General features: G+C 44.1%; 1 protein-coding gene across 1 annotated transcript in view; it reads left to right on the top strand.

The window, feature by feature from the left end:
• Positions 1-19910, top strand: part of LOC124545830 (odorant receptor Or2-like) — a 50891-nt gene that overhangs the window by 4471 nt on the left and 26510 nt on the right. The window contains exon 2 of the mRNA XM_047124787.1: positions 12881-12980. Coding sequence (XP_046980743.1) covers positions 12881-12980 — 100 coding nt within the window. The remainder of the gene's footprint in view (positions 1-12880; positions 12981-19910) is intronic.

Genomic DNA, 19910 nt, shown 5'->3' with positions numbered 1-19910 from the left:
GTTCGCGTCGTACTGACGTGAGCATTTGTGGTAAGTGGTTGAAGAAGGCTGAAATCACGCGTAGGCGACAAGAGGTTGGACGTCCATGCCACATTACAGAAGACAGTTATTGAAGGCTTACCGACTCTCTAAATAAGGATAAGCGACGGTCTGTGGCAGATCTGAAGACAGAGTACATTTCTGGTGCAAGCACAAATCTTTTGGAAGCACACCTTTCAGAGCACAGTGATGAACTTGGTGCCCCGCAGCAGAGGACCCCTACACGTCTTCCCATGCTGGTACAATAACAGCGTCAGTTATGATTACAGTGGGTACTAAATCATCGTGATCGGACCACGTTTCAATGGATTTTTGTCGCCTGGTCGGATGAACCCCATTTATTGGTAAACCACGTTGATGGTCGCGTCCAGATACGCTCTCATCCAGGCGACCAGTTGCTTGAAACATGCAACTGGCCACGGCTACAGACCGGTAGGAGCAGTATTAGCCGGCTGGGGTGGCCGAGCGGTTCTAGGCGCTACAGTCTGGAACCGCGCGATCGCTACGGTCGCAGGTTCGAATCCTGCCTCGGGCATGGATGTGTGTGATGTCCTTAGGTTAATTAGGTTTAAGTTCTATGGGACTGATGACCTCAGAAGTTAAGTCCCATAGTGCTTAGAGCCATTTGAACCATTTGAGCAGTATTATGTTATGGGGGACATTCACTTGGGCTTCCATGGGACCTGCAGTAGTAATCGATGACGCCATGACAGCTCCGGGCTACGTGAACAATATTAGGCACCATCTGTAGCCCATTATGCTTGACGTCTTCGTCAACAGAGATGGATATTCCAGCAGGATAACTGTCCATCTCAGAAGGTCAGAATCATGCTGCAGTCGTTTGAGGAGCATGATTGTGAATCCACCTTGATGTCGTGGCCATCAGATTCAGCTTTTCTAAATCCGATGACACACAAATGGGACGCGTTTGGGTGCCAGCTCCGAGCCGACAAACCAATCGTTCGTTGATTACGGGAAGCGTGTGACTTGTCTGTAGGCGTCTGGTACCTCAGAACTCTGGAAAACAATAAGTAGTTGTTGAACGCAAGACACGCAGAATTATTGCCTTATTGAGTTCCAGAAGTTGTCCAAGACGCATTTTAGTACCTGGTCATAATCACGTCAGTGTACACTCCATTGTTTGTAATTCGGTTACTTGACTGTGCAATTGTATGTGGAGAAGTTTAGAATCCTTAACATTCCAGCTTCGCTCATAGCGGCTTAAAATCATCTGACGCGTAAGTACACTACGTTGTCAAAAGTATCCGAAAAACATAGGTTTTTCATATTAGGTGTATTGTGCTGCCACCTACTGCCAAGTACTCCAAATCAGCGACCTCAGTAGTCATTAGACATCTTGACAGAGCAGAATGGGGCGCTCCGCGAAACTCATGGACTTCTAACTTCGCCAGGTGACTGGGTGTCACTTGCGTCAAACGTCTGTACGCGAGATTTTCACACTCCCAAACATCCCTAGGTCCACTGTTTCTGATGTGATTGTGGGCTGGAAACGTGAAGGGACACGGACAGCACAAAAGCGTACAGGCCGACTTTGACTGTTGGCTGACTGAGGCCGCCGTCAGTTGAAGAGGGTCGTATTGTGTAATACGCAGACACCTATCCACACCATCACACAGGAATTCCAAACTGCATGAGGATCCACTGCAAGTACTATGACAGTTAGGTGGGAGATGAGAAAACTTGGATTTCATGGTCGAGCGGCTGCTCATAAGCCACCCATCACGCCAGTAAATGCCAAACGATCCTCGCTAGGTGTTAAGAGCGTAAACAGTGGACGATTGAACAGTTCAAAAACATTGATTGAAATGACGAATCACAGTACACAGTGTAGCGATACGATGGCAGGGTGTGGGTATGGCGAATGCCCGGTGAACGTCATCTGCTAGCGTATGTAGTGCCAACAGTAGAATTTGGAGGCGGTGGTGTCGTGGTGTGGTCGAGTTTTTCATGGAGGGCGCTTGCACCCCTTTTTTTGCGTAACACTATCACAGCACTGTTGAAAAGCACATTTTCAAAATGCACGGCGGTCCCGGCGGAGGTTCCTGTCCTCCCTCGGGCATGGATGTGCGTATTTGTCCTTAGGATAATTTAGGTTAAGTAGTGTGTAAGCTTAGGAACTGACGACTGTAGCTGTTAAGTTCCATAAGATTTCACACGGCCTGTGATGGAATGGTTAGATGACAATAACATACCTGTAATTGACTGGCCTGCACAGCATCCTGACCTGAATCCTATAGAACAGCTTTGGCATGTTTTGGAACGCCGACTTCGTGCCAGGCCTCACCGACCGTCATGGATACCTCTCCTCAGTGCAGCACTCTGTGAAGAACGGTTTGCCATTCTCCAAGAAATCTTCCTGCACCTGACTTAGCGTATGCCTGCGAGAGTGGAAGCTGTCATCAAGGCTAAGGGTGGGACAACACCATATTGAATTCCAGCATTACCGATGGAAGACGCAACGAACTTCTAAGTCATATTAAGCCAGATTTACGGATACTTTTGATCACATACTGTGGCTTCGCAAGTACTCGAAGAGAATGTTACAGCGCTTTTACTAAATGAGGAGCCAACACAATGTGACCACTATCCGCCGCAAGACAGCACGATGTCCCGTCGCATTGCTAGCACTTCACGCAATAAGGAAAGTAAGATAACTGATCGAAAGTATTCAGACATCTGTTAGTGAATCTTAAAATAAGGTGTGTCCACCCTTCGCCTTTATGACGGCTTGAATTCTGAGGTAGATAATTTCAACGAAGTTGTCTGTGGAGGAATTGCAGCCCGTTCTTCATCAAGAGCCGAAACCAAAGAGGGTTCCGTTTTTGGACACTTGAACCTGGTGCGAAATCGACGTTGTAGCCTACCCACAGTGTTCAGTTGGGTTCAGGTAGGGAGAGTGGCAAGCCTGTCCATGTCATTACTGCTGTCTCCGCCAACTATTTCCTCAGAGAAGCTGCTCTACGACAGAGTCCATCGTTATGCTGATAAAATCAATAATCGTTCCGAATCGTTCCCCTATTATACACAGTACACAGATCATGCAAAATGGGTTCGTATCTTTCCTCATCCACGAGAAGCACCATTATATATAACACCACCTTCTCTGTACTTCACTGTTAGTACTACACACTATGGTAGGTAGTATTATCCAGACATTCACAAAACCAAAACCCTTTCATCGAATAGTCACAGGTTCCATCGTGTTTCACCACTTAAAATCATTGTGAAGTGGCGTCGATTTTACACCATCTCGAGCGTTGCTTAGCATTGATAACACGAAGTGTAGCTTCTGAGGACATGCTCGACCACTGTACCCCATTCTTTTTAACTCGCGATGCACAGTCATTGCGCTACCTGAACAGCTGGTATCAGTTTGGACTCATGAGTGATTCCTTTCGATGATTTTAGGGGATTTCTGACAATCACCTTCCACAGTGGTCTTTAATCCCTATTAGTCATTAACTGAGGTCTGCCTGGTCTTCGTCCAGCAGTGGTCGTTCCCTCGCATTTTCACTGCGCAGCTGTAGAAGGACTGAAAAGTCCCTCATGAATTTGTTACTCGGTTGACATCCAATGACTAGTGCATGTTCGGAGTCAATGACCTGTCCCGGCCAACCCATCCTGCTCTTACTGCTGCTTTGCTCGTAGCGGAATACTAAAATAGTTCAAATGGGTCTGAGCACTATGGAACTTAACATCTGAGGTAATCAGTCCCCTAGAACCTACAACTACTTAAACCTGACTAACCTAAGGACATCACACACACCCATGCCCGAGGCAGGATTCGAACCTGTGACCGTAGTGGTCGCGCGGTTCCCGACTGTAGCGCCTAGAACCGCTCAGCCACCCCGGTTGGCGGTAGGAGCATCCTCCCAGCCTCAATTTATACTGGTGGGTATGCCTCTCTTGACACCTAGTCTTCACTTCTGCAATGCATTGGGTGTGTCTGGATACTTTTCATTATTTAGTATATACACTACTGGCCATTAAAATTGCTACACCACGAAAATGACGAGCTACAGACGCGAAATTTAACCAGCAGGAAGAAGATGCTGTGATATACAAATGATCAGTTTTTCAGAGCATTCACACAAGGTTGGCGCCGGTGGCGACACCTACAACGTGCTGACATGAGGAAAGCATCCAACCGATTTCTCATACACAAACAGCAGTTGACCGGCGTTGCCTGGTGAAACGTTGTTGTGATGCCTCGTGTAAGGAGGAGGAATGCGTACCATCACGTTTCCGACTTTGATAAAGGTCGAATTGTAGCCTATCGCAATTGCGGTTTATCGTATCGCGACATTGCTGCTCCCGTTGGTCCAGATCCAATGACTGTTATCAGAATATGGAATCGGTGGGTTCAGGAGGATAATACGGAAGGCCGTGCTGGATCCCAACGGCCTCGTATCACTAGCGGTCCAGATGACAGGCATCTTATCTGCATGGCTGTAACGGATCGAGCACCCATGTCTCGATCTCTGAGTCAACAGATGGGGAAGTTTGCAAGACAACAACCATCTGCACGAACATTTCGACGACGTTTGCAGCAGCATGGACTATCAGCTCGGAGACCATGGCTGCGGTTACCCGTGACGCTGCATCACAGACAGGAGCACCTGCAATGGTGTACTCAACGACGAACCTGGGAGCACGAATGGCAAAACGTCACTTTTTCGGATGAATCCAGGTTCTGTTTACAGCATCACGATGGTCGCATCCGTGTTTGGCGACATCGCGGTGAACGCACGTTGGAAGGGTGTATTCGTCATCGCCATATGGCTCTGAGCACTATGGGACTCAAATGCTGAGGTCATAAGTCCCCTAGAACTTAGAACTACTTAAACCTAACTAACCTAAGGACAACACAAACATCCATGCCCGAGGCAGGATTCGAACCTACGACCGTAGTGGTCACGTGGTTCCAGACTATAGCGCCTATAACCACACGACCACTCCGGCCGGCTCGTCATCGCCATACTGCAGAGGATAGACACTTGGTGCAGGGAGTGGCAACTGACCCTTAACATAGACAAATATAATGTATTGCGAATACACAGAATGAAGGATCCTTTATTGTACGATTATATGATATCGGAACAAACACTGGTAGCAGTTACTTCTGTAAAATATCTGGGAGTATGCGTACGGAACGATTTGAAGTGGAATGATCATATAAAATTAATTGTTGGTAAGGCGGGTGCGAGGTTGAGATTCATTGGGAGAGTCCTTATAAAATGTAGTTTATCAACAAGAGAGGTGGCTTAAAAACACTCATTCGACCTGTACTTGAGTATTGCTCATCAGTGTGGGATCCGTACCAGGTGGGGTTGACAGAGGAGATAGAGAAGATCCAAAGAAGAGTGGCGCGTTTCGTCATAGGGTTATTTGGTAAGCGTGATAGCTTTACGGAGATGTTTAGCAAACTCAAGTGGCATACTCTGCAAGAGAGGCGCTCTGCATGCGGTGTAGCTTGCAGTCCAGGTTTCGAGCGGGTGCGTTTCTGCATGAGTTATCGAATATATTGCTTCCCCCTACTTTTACCTCCCGAGTAGATCACGAATGTAAAATGGGAGAGATTCGAGCGCACACGGAGGCCTTCTGGCAGTCGTTCTTCCTGCGAACCATACGCAACTGGAACAGGGTGGCTTGCGGAGTGTAAATGGAGATGTAGATGTAGATCACCCGGCGTGATGGTATGGGGTGCCATTGGTTACACGTCTCGGTCACCTCTTGTTCGCATTGACGGCACTTTGAACAGTGGACGTTACATTTCAGATGTTTACGACCCGTGGCTCTACCTTTCGTTCGATCCCTGCGAAATCCTACATTTAAGCAGGATAAAGAACGACCGCATATTGCAGGTCCTGTACGGGCCTTTCTGGATACAGAAAATGTTCGAATGTTGCCCTGGCCAGCACATTCTCCAAATCTCTCACCAATTGAAAACGTCTGGTCAGTGGTGGCCGAGCAACTGGCTCGTCACAATACGCCAGGCACTACTTTTGAAGAACTATGGTATCGTGTTGAAGGTGCATGGGCAGCTGTACCTGTACACGCCATCCGAGCTCTGTTTGACGCAATGCCCAGGCGTATCATGGCCGTTATTACGGCCAGAGGTGGTTGTTCTGGGTACTGATTCTCAGGATACATGCACCCGAATCGCGTGAAATTGTAACCACATGTCAGTTCTAGTATAATATATTTGTCCAATGAATACCCGTTTATCATCTGCATTTGTTCTTGGTGTGGCAATTTTAATGGCCAGTAGTGTATAATTGGAGCAGAAATGACGGGGGAATCATTCCTGCTACCATACGGACCATATATTGGAAAATCCATGGACATTAGTGAGATTGACAAAGAGAAGCTTATTATGACCCAGCACCTGGGAAGGAGGATCACGGAAATGGCAAAACTGGTCTGCAGTTAATTTGCTACTGTCAGGACTTTGCTACAAAGTAACTGAAAGAGGTACAAGCAGTTTTGGAGTACTCCATTCAGCGCTCATTACTCGACCTGTGGCTCCTCGTCAGACTTCCCCTTTGTGTTTCCCTTTCGACCCAATGGCAACTGTCGATTATGACTGAAGAGGTCATTGTGACTGGACCATTAATCTGTGAAATCATGTCACCTGAATGCAAATCACCTTCCATGTCAGTTCAAGTCGTGTATAGATGTGCCGCCATTACACGAACAGCTAATCGAAACATACACCATACCCAAATATGCAGGCCCTTGGTAGAAGTATTATTCTGTGGGGGAATAGTCACCTGAGTTTCCATGAGAAATGCAACGTTAATCGAAGGCATCATGATTGCTGTTGACTACTATCGACTATGTGGACTTCATTGCTGAAACCTTCGCCCCTTCATGCTTGATGCCTTACCTGACGTCGATGGCGTTTTCTAGTGGTTAACTGCCCCTGTCAAAGACTAGGATTTGTTTACAGTGGTTTGAGAAGCAATAAATAAATATACATCAGCTACCTAATTTGGCTGGTTTAAAACCGATGGAACACAAATGGGACTCTACTTAGTCCCAGTACACCGCCGACATATCACCGGCTCAAAATTTGTGCAAGCATGAGCCATGTGTAGACCTCTGTGATCACATAGCTCCGGAAAATTACCAAGGAGTGCCAAATGTTGCTCTACTGCATTCCTAAGTTCATTCACTACGCTATTAAGCAAGGCGTGATTATGATTTGACTCATTAGATTAAATTATTGATGGTTAACATAAGAGGTTCCATACGGCTGTTTGGAGACGGAATACAGAACACCCAACACCGAACCACTGCCCAGAAAGGTAAGTGGACAGGTACTTGCGTCATGGACAGGACTACCAGTCCCTCTCATGTTTCAGTGTGTAATGGCTCCAAGGAAACACTACGATCTGTCAACGTACCCCTGGGAACATTATTCATTTTGATCACCACACGTACTTGCAAGCTGTAAGTTACTCCCTCTGTTAGAAAACTTCCAGCTTTTTATTTCTGAGTTTGCAGTACTAAAAAGGAACGAATGTAGCTTTTATGTTACCTGATACGTGTGCGTCCTTGAAATGGCCTTGGCCATGTTTCCGGGCAGACTCACTATGTGGCAGGGCTGTGCTTAGCAACACATTGTTCGGGTTCTCGGCGCATTAGTTACTGTGACACAATGGGAGCAAAGAATGAACATTATGTTCTGTGTTAAGCTCGGGAAAAACCCCTAGTGAAACTTCGACAATGGTTAAGTAAACGCACCCAGGCCAACAAGAAGTTGTGTTTTCGAATGGCACAAAGGCAGTGAGAGATTCAATCCAAAACGATGGCAGAGCTGGTCGCCCATCTACAGCACACACTGACGCCAAAATGGAGCGAGTGAAGCAGCTATTTACAAGACGGCCGTCATGTTATTGTATGTGCAGAAGAACTTAACGTGAATTGTGATGTGCGTCATGATATACGGTAACAGGTACATAATGCAAAACTTGTCCCTCATATGCTAACAGACAAACAGAAACAGGAAACACAAAGACTTTTTGCTGAACGAATAGATAGAACCAGATGTGACCCTACATTTCTGTGAAAGATTGTTCCTGGGGTGAAAGTTTGTGCCACCAGCGTGAGCCTCACACGAAGTGTCAAACTGCTGAATGGCGGAGTCCTCGATCACCGCCTCGGAAAGAGTCAAACGACCATCTTCTAGAAGAAAGACAATGTTCAACGCTTTCTTTGACAGTAAAGGAATAGTTCACCGCGAGTATGTTCTTACAGTTCAGTCAATAAACCATAGTTTTTATTAGGAAGATTTAAAACGTTTGCGGCAAGCAATTCGATGTCACCGCCCAGATTAGTGATATTTTCGGGACCGGTTCTTATTGCATGAGAGTACAAAACACCATACTGGTTGAACTACACTACTGGCCATTATAATTGCTACACCACGAAAATGACGTTCTACAGACGCGAAATTTAACCGACAGAAAGACGATGCAGTGATATGCGAATGATAAGCTTTTCAGAGCATTCACACAAGGTTGGCGCCGGTGGCGACACCTACAACGCGCTGAGATGAGAAAAGTATCCAACCGATTTCTCATACACAAACAGCAGTTGACCGGCGTTGCCTGGTGAAACGTTGTTGTGATGCCTCGTGTAAGGAGGAGAAATGCGTACACCCACGTTTCCGAGTTTGATGAAGGTCGGATTGTAGCCTATCGCGATTGCGGTTTATCGTATCGGGACATTGCTGCTGGCGTTGGTCCACATCCAATAACTGTTAGCAAAATATGGAATCGGTCGGTTCAGGAGGGTAATACGGAACGCCGTGCAGGATCCAACGGCCTCGTATCACTAGCAGTCGAGATGACAGGCATCTTATCCGCACGGCTGTAACGGATCGTGCAGTCACGTCTCGATGCCTGAGGCAACAGAGGGTGACGTTTACAAGATAACAACCATCTGCACGAACAGTTCGACGACGTTTGCAGCAGCATGGACTATCAGCTCGGAGACCATGGCTGCGGTTACCCTTGACGCTACTTCACAGACAGGGCACCTGCGATGGTGTACTCAACGACGAACGTGGGAGCACAAGTGGCAAAACGTCATTTTTTCGGATGAATCCAGGTTCTGTTTACAGCATCATGATGGTCGCATCCGTGTTTGGCGACATCGCGGTGAACGCACATTGGAAGCTTGTATTTGTCGTCGCCATACTGGTGTATCACCCGGCGCGATGGTATGGGGTGCCATTGGTTACACGTCTCGGTCACCTCTTGTTCGCATTGACCTCACTTTGAACAGTGGACGTTACATTTCAGATGTGTTACGACCCGTGGGTCTGCCCTTCATTCGATCCCTGCGAAACCCTTCATTTCAGCAGGATAACGCACGACCGAATGTTTCAGGTCTTGTACAGGCCTTTCTGGATACAGAAAATCTTCGACTGCTGTCCTGGCCAGCAAATTTTCCAGATCTCTCACCAATTGAGAACGTCTGGTCAACGGTGTCCGAGCAACTGGCTCGTCACAATACGCCATTCACTACTCTTGATGAACTGTGGTATGGTGTTGAAGCTGCATGGGCAGCTGTACCTGTACACGCCATCCAAGTTCTGTTTGACTCAATTCCTAGGTGTATCAAGGCCGTTATTACCGGCCAGGGGTGATTGTTCTGGGGACTTATTTCTCAGGATCTATGCACCCAAATTGCATGAAAATGTAATAACATGTCAGTTCTAGTATAATGTATTTGTCCAATGAATACCCGTTTATCAACTGCGTTTCTTCTTGGTGTAGCAGTTTTAATGGCCAGTAGTGTATTACCGAGTATCTAGCTAGGCATTCTCCTCTTGCCATCTGACATCCGGCATGTTCGCCCGACCTCTTGCCTTCAGAACAAAAACTTTGGCAACTGTGTGTAGATGAGACTACTTCGATAGGAGCTAGGCTTGTTGCTTGGTAAGTGCAATTTTCTATTTAAAAAAACCTGTCCTGGAACTTTTCTGGAACAGCGAGTATGTAGATGGTGCTTGTTTTAACTTGAGACTACTAAATATCTTGAAATCGACGCATCGTACGAAAAAAAAAAAATGCTATAGGTTAAAAGTTAATATGAGCAAAGTGGACATCTACCTGTGCTACAAGTGGCCACTTGATGAGCATCTCTGTTGCACGGGCGGAACTGATTTCTTATTTTCGAATGGGGACGCCCGCCTTTTATTTTAAATTCGGATTCTGAGCCAAAAAATACGTACCGTTTACTCAAATCATTGTTGTCCATTCGTGGTAGTTGGTGCCATATTGCACATATATCAAATGCGCCTGTTTTTGCAGTTAAGATCCGCCGCAGTTCATTCCATATTTCATTTAAGACGTAAATGTGTCTTTTTGGGCCCTGAAGGTTGATATAGCGCTCTAAATTTACTTTAGTTTTACAGATTCGACTGTACAGTACAATAGCGTTAACCGTTTCAATGTCTGGTTAGAGACTACGTTCAGCGTATCCCAGGATCAAGGACGTGGATATAATAGTTCAATGTTCCTATAGGGATGCTTAATATCGATGAGTCACCTTTTCTGTCACCATAGAATGCTTCATTACAGTGATTATCCATGACAAGTGCGCCTGTCCCTATCACTTCACGGATATTTTATTTCATTAGAAAGGATTTTGTTTGTATTCTGCCGGTAGGCAGCGTGAAAGTTGCGGAGGTAGGATGGAAGCACACACCGAAATCGGTAGCCCTGATGGCTGAGTTGTAGTGCGACCACTGATATGAAACATTCCTATTGTTTGGGAACTCGCCGCACTCAACCCCATACGGAAGAGAAAACTGCACTACCATACAAATAGCTTAATGGTTAGAAATACCAATTTCTATCCATGTTATTTGTACTTTACAATCACATTTGCAACACTCGAGTAATGTCTGAACATCAATATCAACCAACATAGAAAAAAATTTATTTTTATATCGTAAATGAAAAGTAGAATGAAATGGGCAATGGTTTGAGTAAAGCGTACATATTTTTTTGGGGTAGAATCCGAAATGCAATAAAAAAGGGGTTAGGGGGTGGGGTTCACATTTGAAACACGAAGCTGGTCCCTCCTCACAGAGGAAGGTTGGATTGCGGTGCCCAGTTGTAACACAGGCACATGTCTCCTTTATCGATATAACTTTTCACCTACAATTTTTTTTTCGTATAATGACTCGATCCGAAATATTTGGCTGTCTCAGATTAAAACAAACAGCCTGTATAATCTATATATATAGACAGCACGGTTGGTTAACGTTGTTACCAAAAATCTCGAAAAGTTATTGAGCGATTTATTTCTAATTTTTCACGATACTCCAATGAATATTTGGACGGACGCCGACTCTATACAGTCAATTTACATTAAATTATTTCACGGGACATTAATGAACTTTTGAACAGACATATGTTACATATTTTTCAATATATATTACATACATATAATAAACAATAATGCATTACAACAACCACTTTAGCAAAAAAATACTGAAAAGTGCTTAACCAGCTTCCGACAAATTTTTACACGATGATCGTGTAAACATTTAGATTATTTAGGCTATGTAAACTGCAATGCACTGATTTCGACTACGAGATATGAACTGCAGTGCAGTGTCATGGTTTCACCCAAATACGTTCTTTCACTTTGTATGTAATTTTAAACGAAACTTAATACATAGAAATACGATATTTCGTGTTCGTTCTCCGTTTTAACAGAATGACCTAAATATGTTTGCTGGCAGTTTGCGAGGGCATTGTGAAGAACAATGCCCCCAATTTTTTTACGTGGTAAATAAAACAGAAATTGTTGCATACATCGCATTACTCATGTGTGATCTGGCATTGTCATGCTGAAGGACACGATTCTCCATCTGTGGACGGTCTTTTCGAATTCATGTTTTCAGATTTCTAATTACAGAGTGCCGTTTCTCACCCGTCGATACAGTTTTGTTACTCCATTTCTCACTTATCGATGCAGTTTTGTTACACACCATCATGTTAAACCCTACAATTCGGAGCGCTCTAGCGGCAGAAGGCTGAAGAAATGTCGATATGAAGAATAAAAATGTAGAATGTTATTAAAGGTATTTAAAAAGTATTAAGAGTTCTCACATTTAAAAAATTCATTTTTGTCACGCCCTCCTATTTGCAATATGCGTTAAACGAAAAAAGGGGGAAAAACAGACAAACGCTGTCCCAACGGTGCCGACCGGCCGTCGTGTCATTCTCATCCCATAGGCGTCACCAGACGTGGATACGGGGGAGCATGTCGTCATTACACTACTCTCCCGGCCATTGTTGGTTTTTTGTGGTCGGTGTCGCTACTTCCTAATCAAGTGGCTCCTCAATTGGCCTCACAAGGGCTGAGTGCTTCCCACTTGCCAACAGCGCTTGGCAGACTCGGACAGTGACCCATCCGAATGCTAGCCAAGCCCGACAGCACTCAACTTCGGTGATATGATGGGAATGGTGTAACCTCTTTGGCAAGGCCGTTGGCAATATACATTTAACTGAGAATAGTAAAGAACTAAAAAAGACATTGTAATCTTACTAACAACTTAAATTTTGACAGGTGGTCTCCTACAAATTACTGAAGATGTTTTCAAATGTAAATTGCTGATAATTCTAACAGAAGTTAATGGTCACGGTATTTGTTTAAAGTGAAATAGGTTCAGGTCTTTATGTGGCTGCATTACAAAAGCCTTCACTGCGCAGTTAGTTACAATTTAAAATTGGACGTACCACTGCCTTAGTTAATGTTTCGTTCAATTAAATCTACCTTTTCCTTGTTCCAGGTTCGTCAAGGACTTGGAGAGCACTATGAGTTCCGTTGTAATGACACAGTTCTGCTTTAGTGTCCTCGTCGCGTGTGTAGCATTATTTCAAGCGACATACGTAAGTTTTTAAATTTTTGGAATGATACAAACGCATTGTTTTTTTATTATTAGTGTGTAAGAAACTCATGTAGCATTTGTATGACAAACACTCTGTGCTCAAAAGCCCACGGCGGTCCGTATGGACTCAGAAATGATAAAAGGCTCCCTTCATCGCATTTTGACATGAATTTAGATTGTTATTACATAATAACACTCCATAAATTGTATGCAGAAGACAGAGTAAATCTTGAAGGCGATGGGAAACAAATGTAAAATATTATGGATCCAAAAACTGAGAAGCGTTGCACAAAGTAGAATGAAGCGTATTTTACGTCTTTGATTGTGATTACTGAAGAAAAGCTCTATTAGTGAGGTTGGAATATAGCCCAGTGAATTCCATTAACGCTCAATTAACAGACATAAAGAGTTATGGAATGATGTAGAGAAGACTGACGGAATCATCTGATCTCACTTTCAGAAAATCGGCTGTGTAGTGCTGTTTACATCTGTTCACAATCAACGAAAGATACGAATAAAGGGTGTGGTTGGAGTTAGTAAAATAATTCAGACCCTGAAGTTTATCAATTTTCATTTTTTGTGTCAATACACTTTCCGGGAATTTAAATTCCCGGCTTCATACGAGAGCTATTATACAGTCAGGAACATTTTAACTTTTAAATGCCTGCACATTTCCGTCTACGAGGGCATATATGTGTAGGCCTACATGCAACACATCTCGATACGAGGATAAAGTTTTAATTATCGTTAGAAAATACACCACCGTATGAGGGAATCGAAAATCGCTAGGTGTATCGGCAAAGCACTCCTATCGTGAATAAAAAGCGTTAACTTCGAGGCCAGTTAACATCAGATGCACTTACTAGAGATGGGCCAAAGCGTTATTTACATAGATCGAATTAGTCCTGATCACTCAATGCAGTGAACTAGCTCTTCTTCATGAATCACCACTCACCGTTCACTCAGAAAAATAAACACGTGTTTAAGGAAGACACCTTGCCTTTAATTCAGGTCATTATAACTGTATTTTGTATTAGAGATAATATTGTTAAGTCACATGAATGGTAGTTTTGAGATTTAAAAGTTCAGTTTGGTCTGCTGTAAAAAACAAAGATATTTCAAAGAAGCCCTGAATATTTTTTATAAAGTGGAAATAATGTAAAAGTGAGATTGATTTATGTTATATTTTCATACTTTTATTCCAGACAAATTACAATATACGAATTACAAGACAATTGTAATTATTTTAAGTATTCGCTGACGCTTCAGCACTTAATGAATCCTAGGAAATACTAAAACCGGCAGTATGCCCATGAGAACGTTATAAATCTTGATTGTAATACATATTTCCAAGCTGCACATTACATAGAGGGTGTTTGGTTTAACTTGAGACAGCTAAATATCTCGAAAACCACGGATCACACAAACAAAATTTCCGGGTGAAAAGTAAATATTAGTAAAGGGAATATGTCTGTGCTACAACTCGGCAGCTCCCAACCATCGCCCCTGTGTGGGCGTGACCAGCTTTGTATTTTTATTGAATATTTAGGTTTTACTCCAAAAAATATGTGCGGTTTACTGAAAACTTTGTTTTATATTTGTGGTAGATGGCGCTGTAAGCTATTGTACAAACATCAAGTATACTGTTTTAATTTTATATTTCATTTACGACGTAAATGTATACCTAACGATTGATATCTATGTTCGAAGTTTACTTTAGTGTTGCAAATTTGATTGTAGTGTACAAAATCTGCTTAGAAACTACGTTTATCTTGATACAGGAACGATAAATTTTATCTAATAGTTTTCTGTTGCCCGTCGGTAGGCTTGATATTGGAGCCTCTCACCGTTGAGTCCGTGATTTCGGTGAGTATCCATGGGAAATGGACCTGTCTCTAGCACTTCATGGATGTTTTGTGTTATAACAATGGTTGTTGTTTGTATTCCACCAGCAGCTGCGTAATGGCCAGCGCGAGAGTACAGCGGTTGGATGGAAACACACACCGAAATCAGTCACCCTGATGTTGTCATTATGAATTATTTTGACAAATGTAATTCTTACTAATCCATGTACATTGCGTACCAAATGTCTTGCTGAAATCACCCAAGGCCATACAAAATTGGAGCAGACAGGCCCTGTCTTCTCCCAAGAGCTCCGACAAAAACACTTCAAGATGTTCTCTTAGTTTTGGATTGTTACTTTCAGGTCCAATTGAATCCACGTAGAAGCCACAAAGTTTCAGTGGTACTTTAACATGTTTACGAAAAACACAGATTAAAAAAGATAATGAGAATGGTTAAAACTGGTAAGCTGACTTTACTAGATTGGAGAAGGTATTAAATGGTATAGCTGTCTACAGATTATGAGCGCTATACGAGAGTTTACAGCGAAGGCTGTAACCTACGTGGCGTTAGCGAAGATTTACGGTAACAACTAACTCTTGCGAAACACCCTCCGACAGAACTTCAGTTAATGTACATCTAAAAAGGGCGTGACGACAACAAGGATGGAACAAATATTGGCAGACGACGACAGAATCCTCATCGATGGAGTTGTACTTCTAGCATTTTCCTGTATTTCTTGCCTCCAGCAAAGACAGATAGTCAGTGAAGAATCTCTTCATTCTGTACCTGCACTGAGAGCAGTTATGGAACTGGTATTCAGACCAGCTGATGATGGATAATTTGTCCTGTCCTAATGGACTCGTTAAGGAGCTGTGTCTTTAAATACAGGAACAGGTTCAGTACTACCATGGTTTGAAGTTGCATTGCAATTTTGCTTCCTTCCCTGAATATGGGGACTGTTCCTTCTGCCATATTTTTTTAAAAATGTTTACATGGATATTCCAAGTTTCGATTCGTAGATGTAGCTGTATACTGTTACCCTGATTCTGAGATATTTCTCGTACTTGTCGACTCTTGCGAACTTAGGAATTGTGTGGATCATACTTTTCCGAAAATGTGTGGATATGCCCTTATCTCGGAACAGTTAGTATAGGGGTCAAGTACATTCATTAGACAGCCTGCTGACAGCTTCTCAACAATTGTGTAGAGAAAGTAGAGCCATTCATAGAGTCTTGGAAATCTTTGCGCTTTGTCTCATACATTCTACTCTCAAACTTGAATAGTCGTTTGGTTGCCGTTTCCCCGGATGATTGTAGAAAGTTCTATGCAAAGTTATCTGTCCCTTCTGCTTCATTTGATCTCAAGACCGCAAAAGCTCTTTTTAATTTTGACTCTAAAACTAGATCGCGTATGTTTCCCTTACTGACTCCAGTTTTCTCTTCTGTCGTGTCATCAGAAATGTCCTCTCCCATATAGCGGCGCACAATGTATTCATTCCATCTAATGGCTCTTTCGTATGCATTAAACAGTGGAGTTTACTTCGCACTCTTGGTGTTTGCTTGCTTTTAATTTCAACGAAAGCTGTTTTTTTTTTTCTATAATATTGAGTCAATATGGGTAGATCACATAACTAATGAGGAAGTATTGAATAGGATTGGGGAGAAGAGAAGTTTGTGGCACAACTTGACTAGAAGAAGGGATCGGTTGGTAGGACATGTTCTGAGGCATCAAGGGATCACCAATTTAATATTGGAGGGCAGCATGGAGGGTAAAAATCGTAGAGGGAGACCAAGAGATGAATACACTAAGCAGATTCAGGAGGATGTAGGTTGCAGTAGGTACTGGGCGATGAAGAGGCTTGTACAGGTTAGAGTAGCATCGAGAGCTGCATCAAACCAGTCGCCGGACTGAAGACCACAACAACAACAACCTTCCAGTAACCATTTCTGTTTCGATTTGTTCACATGTTTCCTACAGGCATTTCGTCTTGGCCGTCCTGAATGTCCTATTTATTTCATTCCTAAGGGATTTATATTGGTGTATTCCTGTCATTACCTGATCACTCGAGGTATTCCGTCCGTTGCCCAACATTTCTTCACAATAATGGTCAAGGTTTCTTCCCAGTTACCTTTCCTGTATCAATACTTGTCTGTCCAATATCTGTGATTTCACTCGTTAGCAATGTCCGTTCCTCTTCAACTAAAATTCATCCATTATGATTCCTTATCGCAGTAATCCTTAACGAAGTTCAAATGCTTCTCATCATCCTTCAGTACTTAATTTCCCACTCTTTTCCCCACTGATTGTTCCAGATGCTTCTCTTACATTTCAGTCCATTAGTCATCGTTACTGAATTGTGATCTCAGACTATACAGGGTGTTACAAAAAGGTACGGAAAACTTTCAGGAAACATTCCTCACCCACAACGAAAGAAAATATGTTATGTGGACATGTGTCCGGAAACGCTTACTTTCCATGTTAGAGCTCATTTTATTACTTCTCTTCAAATCACATTAATCGTGGAATGGAAACACACAGCAACAGAACGTACGGGCGTGACTTCAAACATTTTGTTACAGGAAATGTTCAAAATGTCCTCCGTTAGCGAGAATACATGCATCCACCCTCCGTCGCATGGAATCCCTGATGCCCTGATGCAGCCCTGGAGAATGGCGTATTGTATCACAGACGTCCACAATACGGGCACGAAGAGTCTCTACATTTGGTACCGGGGTTGCGTAGACAAGAGCTTTCAAATGCCCCCATAAATGAAAGTCAAGAGGGTTGAGGTCAGGAGAGCGTGGAGGCCATGGAATTGGTCCGCCTCTACCAATCCATCGGTCACCGAATCTGTTGTTGAGAAGCGTACGAACACTTCGACTGAAATGTGCAGGAGGTCCATCGTGCATGAACCACATGTTGTGACGTACTTGTAAAGGCACATGTTCTAGCAGCACAGGTAGAGTATCCCGTATGAAATCATGATAACTTGCTCCATTGAGCGTAGGTGGAAGAAACTAAAATGAGCTCTAACACGGAAATTAAACGTTTCAGGACACATGTCCACATAACATATTTCCTTTATTTGTGTGTGAGGAATGTTTCCTGAAAGTTTGGGCGTACCTTTTTGTAACACCCTGTATATGTACCTCGGTACACCTTACAATTATAAGGGGTGTTCAAGAAGAAACAGCCAGAGTCTGGAATGCGCAAACCGGTGACAGGAGGGTGATATCGTGGCGTGTGTAACGAGGTGGGGCTCCGACCAGAGCGTGAAAGTTCACAGCTCATCATTAGAGGGCGCACGTGCACGTCACGTGACTATACAGAGCTAGCAGGAGCATGCATCAATCGTCGAAAGTCGCCAGTCGCATTGCAAACAGCGAAATGGAGGCGTCATCAAAATAGATAAAGAGGTTTTGTTCGTTTTCTCACAGCCTAAGGAGCAGGAGGAAGGGACATTCATCGACGAATTGGACAAGTGTACGGCGAATACTGCTCGTCCCTTGCGAGGGTCGAGGCGTGGCACAAGCGCTTCAGCGAAGGACGGGTGTCGTTAGCCGATGATGCACGGTCTGGAGCACCACACTGCATTACCGATGGCATCGTCCTCCTGGTGGATGCACTCATTACCCAGGACCGCCGAGTGACAGTGAAAGCCATAGCCGCCGTGGTCGGATTGAGCGTCGGAAGAGTTCAGACCATCATGAAGGAATGACTGCACATGCGCAAAGTGTGCGCCAAATGGGTGTCCCACAGTCTTCAAACACACTGGAAGCATGTCGAATGGCCACTGTCTTGCTCATCTGCCGCGCGATGCTCGGGAAGGGAATCTGTTCCTGGCACGATTAATCACTGGAGATGAGTCATGGTGTTATGATTTTGAACCAAAAACAAAACGTCAGAGTCTCCAGTGGAAGCATCCAGGGTCAACGTCACCAAAAAAAGCGAACGTCATCCACACGAGTGCAGGAAAGGTTATGCTGACGTTCTCTTTTGACCAAGATGGCCCCCTTCTGATTCACTTCCTGCAGCACGGGAATGCCCAGCATTACTCGCAAACCTTGACCGCCCTTTGCGACGTGTTCAAATCAAAACGACCATGCAATCTCACCTGTGGGGTCATTCTACTCTACGGCACTGCAAAGCATCATACGGCCAACACAGTCGCGGCACTCCTGCAGAAATTCAAATGGGAGGTACTCGGCCACCCTCCATACAGTCCGGACCTCACTCCCTGTGATTACGCCATTTTAGGTCTCCTTAAAAAGGCTGTGAGGGGCAAACGATTCACCTCGGTCGACGACGTTCAGGTGTACATGCGGAACTAGTAAACATCGCAGCCCTGGGAATTTTATGAGACAGCCATTCACCGCCTTATCTCACAGTGGGATGAGTGTCTCAACAGCCAAGGTCAATACTTCTAACACACAGGTACTGATTTCTTTAATTATGCCTCTGGCTCGTTTCTTTTGGAACGCCCCTTATAAACATTTGATTTTGAAATCTCTGTCGGTCCAGGACGTAACCCAGCTGGAATCTTCCGATGTCTCCAGATCTTATCGAAATACAGAGTGAACATCAATAAAGAAGCGGATTCTTGATTGGAAATGTTTCATTGTCACGGCAGATTGCGCTGAAGAATGATAGCAACTCTGTAAACGTGCCGTGTGTTCCTTGTGTGTTTCAGGCTGTGTGATTAAGTACTGTAAGCAGCAGAATGTCCCGGTGTTCATGTCGGGAACAAGCCGAGATCGTCTTTGTTTATGACCAAACACATGGAAACAGTTGAGAGGCTGCACGGTTGTACAAAAACAAGCATCTTCACAGTCACCAACCATATCACAAAAGAGTTAAAGCCCGGTTTGGACGTTTGTGTGATCAGGGACCCTTTCAGACCGACGAACGTGCAGGGAGACGGCGGGCTGTGCGTACACCAGATACGGAGGACCAGATTCTACGGAATATTGAGACAAACCACAGTAAAGTTCCTGGCAAGTGGCCCGCCGACATGGTGTACGCCAAATTAGGATTATGTGTATCTTGCCTGACAACCGCTTTGTCCCTGTCACCTGCAAATTCATGG

Source organism: Schistocerca americana, chromosome 8, assembly GCF_021461395.2.
Source record: "Schistocerca americana isolate TAMUIC-IGC-003095 chromosome 8, iqSchAmer2.1, whole genome shotgun sequence".
NCBI classification, from domain to species: domain Eukaryota; kingdom Metazoa; phylum Arthropoda; class Insecta; order Orthoptera; family Acrididae; genus Schistocerca; species Schistocerca americana.
This window is presented reverse-complemented; position numbering and strand designations above follow the sequence as displayed.